Here is a 2,576-nt window from a genome sequence, read left to right as displayed (position 1 = left end):
TTTAGAAAATTGAGTGCAGTACTTTTGCAAACTACAAAACTATACCACCACTCAATATCTACCTTGTTTGTTGAGATTTTTGAATTGGGCCCTATAAATCAGAAGTGAGGGAGTAATTATCAATGCCTGGATGGCCTTCTAGGAAGAGCAACTGCAAGAGATCTTACATTTGATTTGGATGCACTGGTTATGCTCCCTACTCAACTGCCGGAGCTAGACACCATATTTATTGAAGAAGAAGTTTGGGAAGTTATTAATGAGATATCTCCTAGTCGTTCCCCTGGCCCCTATGGATTTATGGGTGCCTTCTTCCACAAGGGGATATAATGATGACATTGCTAAAATTTTGTGTTGGCGATGAGAGAGGTTTTGTTGCTCTTAACAAGGCCTTGATCATGCTCATTCTGAAAAAAACTAGACACACCCATTGTTGGAGTTCCAACCCATAACCTTGTACACGACTTTCCAAAATTAGTTGCCGAGTTTCTTTCCAACTGTACCAGATCGCACACGGCTATGCGGCTGGTCATAGTGGGAGTAACATAGGTAGTAATATAGATGCCACATAAGCAAAATTGGTGATGTGGCAAGTAGTTAATGAGGAGAGAGGCAAATAGAGTAACATAATATGTTACCATCACATAGCGGTTTCCAATGCATAATGAGTCTACAAAGTAATAAATGAAGGCAACTATGTTACCACACCTATGACACTACCCACTATGAAGGTAGTAACATAGACTAGTAACATATGTATGTTACTAGTCTAAGTTACTCTCCACTATGACCAGCCTGCTAATTAGCGTGGACCAAACAACCTTTATCAAGCACAAGAGTTTGTATGGAACCACCCTTCTTGTTCTTCATAGGTGGCTAGGAGACATAATGACATAAAATGCAAAGGTGCAGTATTAAAATTGGATGTTTCTCATGTTGAAAGTATGGCCTAGAGACAAAAATAAAGTTATTATTATTCTATTTTCATTTTTAATTAATTTTATATCTTGGTGCTATAATTGCAATGGTTATTGAACATGAAATTCGGAGGAAAACTCAGTTGCATGTGGGAAAACATAAACACCGAACAGATCCCTAGTCAGGCCTATAGGACTAGCCCATATACTGTCGGTGATCCTGTTTTCCTAATCATTGGCAATGTCAATGTGACAAGGATGTCGACAATAATGAGAACACGATATTAGTAGAAGAGCAATGATATTGGAAGAGATAGCAGAAACACAACATAATTATTTAAGCCGGAAAGCAATAGCAGAAACACAACAGCACAACAAATGAAACTATTGGACGAGAGGAACGAAGTACTACTGCATGTCCTTAGTGCCTGCACCTGCATCGACGGGTTGGAACGATCATAGCTTGAGGGACAGGTCAATCGCCTCCTCCGCAAGCTCTTGGTCGCCTCTTCTTGCCCCGGACGAGGTTGCCCCCGAACCAGTACCCGTGCGCCGCGCCTGCTGACGATATCCTGCTCGCCAAGCGCGGGCGCCGGGGCGCGGCGGAGCGCTGTGGTGGTTCTCGATGGCGAGCTCTCCCGCCGCCGCTGAAGAGAGCGCCGTGGCCCGCCTGGCCAGCTTGTGAGCGTTCTGGTGGCCGCCGAGCGCCTGCGAGTTCTTGAAGCTGCGTGAGCAGTAGGAGCAGGCGAACACCAGCTGCGACCACGGCGGCGTGTACTGGCGCAGCGACAGGCTCAGATCGAGCCCCTCTTCCATCTCCATGCCCAGCCCTTGTCACAACACAACCGGGGCACTGCTCGAGTCACCCTGTAGTGGAACCTGGCGTAAGCGGCGTGGCAAGGCAGTCAATCACGCATGCAGGAAGCCGGATATATTGGCGCGGCCGGCGGTACTCCCACGGACAAGTTTCAGTATTCATCTCAGATTACTTTAGAGCCGGGTACGAATCGAAAGCGACGCTGCATGCTTGCGGCCGCTCAATGCTCTCGTGATCAGCGGCCACCCTACACATCTACTGCAGCATTATTACTGTCAACAGAGCCCACAGACATGGCCGAAAAGGCTTGGAATCATGGACCTTAATAGGGTACCTGGCCTACTTCCGTGTATTTGTACCTGGCCTACTTCCGTGGAATTTCGTGATTCCGAAAAGCTAACTACACATCTATACGTAGATTTGTCATGAGCTGCACATGCCTATTCGCGTATACTCACTTCATCCCAAAATAAATGTCTTAACCTTAGTACAAGTTTGTACGCCCTCCATTCTAAATATAAATGCTTTTAAAGATTTTAATACAAACTACATACGGATGTAATATAGACATACTTTAGAGTGGATTCACTCATTTTACTTCGTATGTAATCTATATTGTAATATATAAAAGGACTTATATTTAAGAACGAGGGAAGTATCACTAGTAGAAAACCAACATTTCATCCGGAGCACTAGTCCCGGCCGGGTTTGGGCCCGGGACTAATGTGAGCATTAGTCCCGGTTCCAACGGCTAGGAGCGGACGGGGGCACGGACAAGATTAGTCCCGGTTCAAATGGGACCTCTAGTCCCGATTGGAGATACCAACTGGGACTAAAGGGGTTGC

General features: G+C 45.8%; 1 protein-coding gene across 1 annotated transcript; it reads right to left on the bottom strand.

Annotated features, from left to right (window-relative positions):
• Window positions 1-1,198: 1,198 nt before the first annotated feature.
• LOC123108502 (zinc finger protein 2) lies at window positions 1,199-1,868 on the bottom strand. Its single transcript, XM_044530279.1, has one exon. It carries the CDS (start codon window positions 1,734-1,736, stop codon window positions 1,371-1,373), a length of 366 nt encoding a protein of 121 aa, XP_044386214.1. The 5' UTR covers window positions 1,737-1,868; the 3' UTR covers window positions 1,199-1,370.
• Window positions 1,869-2,576: the final 708 nt, after the last annotated feature.

This window comes from Triticum aestivum, chromosome 5A, assembly GCF_018294505.1.
Source record: "Triticum aestivum cultivar Chinese Spring chromosome 5A, IWGSC CS RefSeq v2.1, whole genome shotgun sequence".
Lineage (NCBI taxonomy): Eukaryota > Viridiplantae > Streptophyta > Magnoliopsida > Poales > Poaceae > Triticum > Triticum aestivum.
The sequence above is the reverse complement of the archived record's forward strand: the minus strand, read 5'-3'. Positions and strand labels throughout refer to the sequence as shown.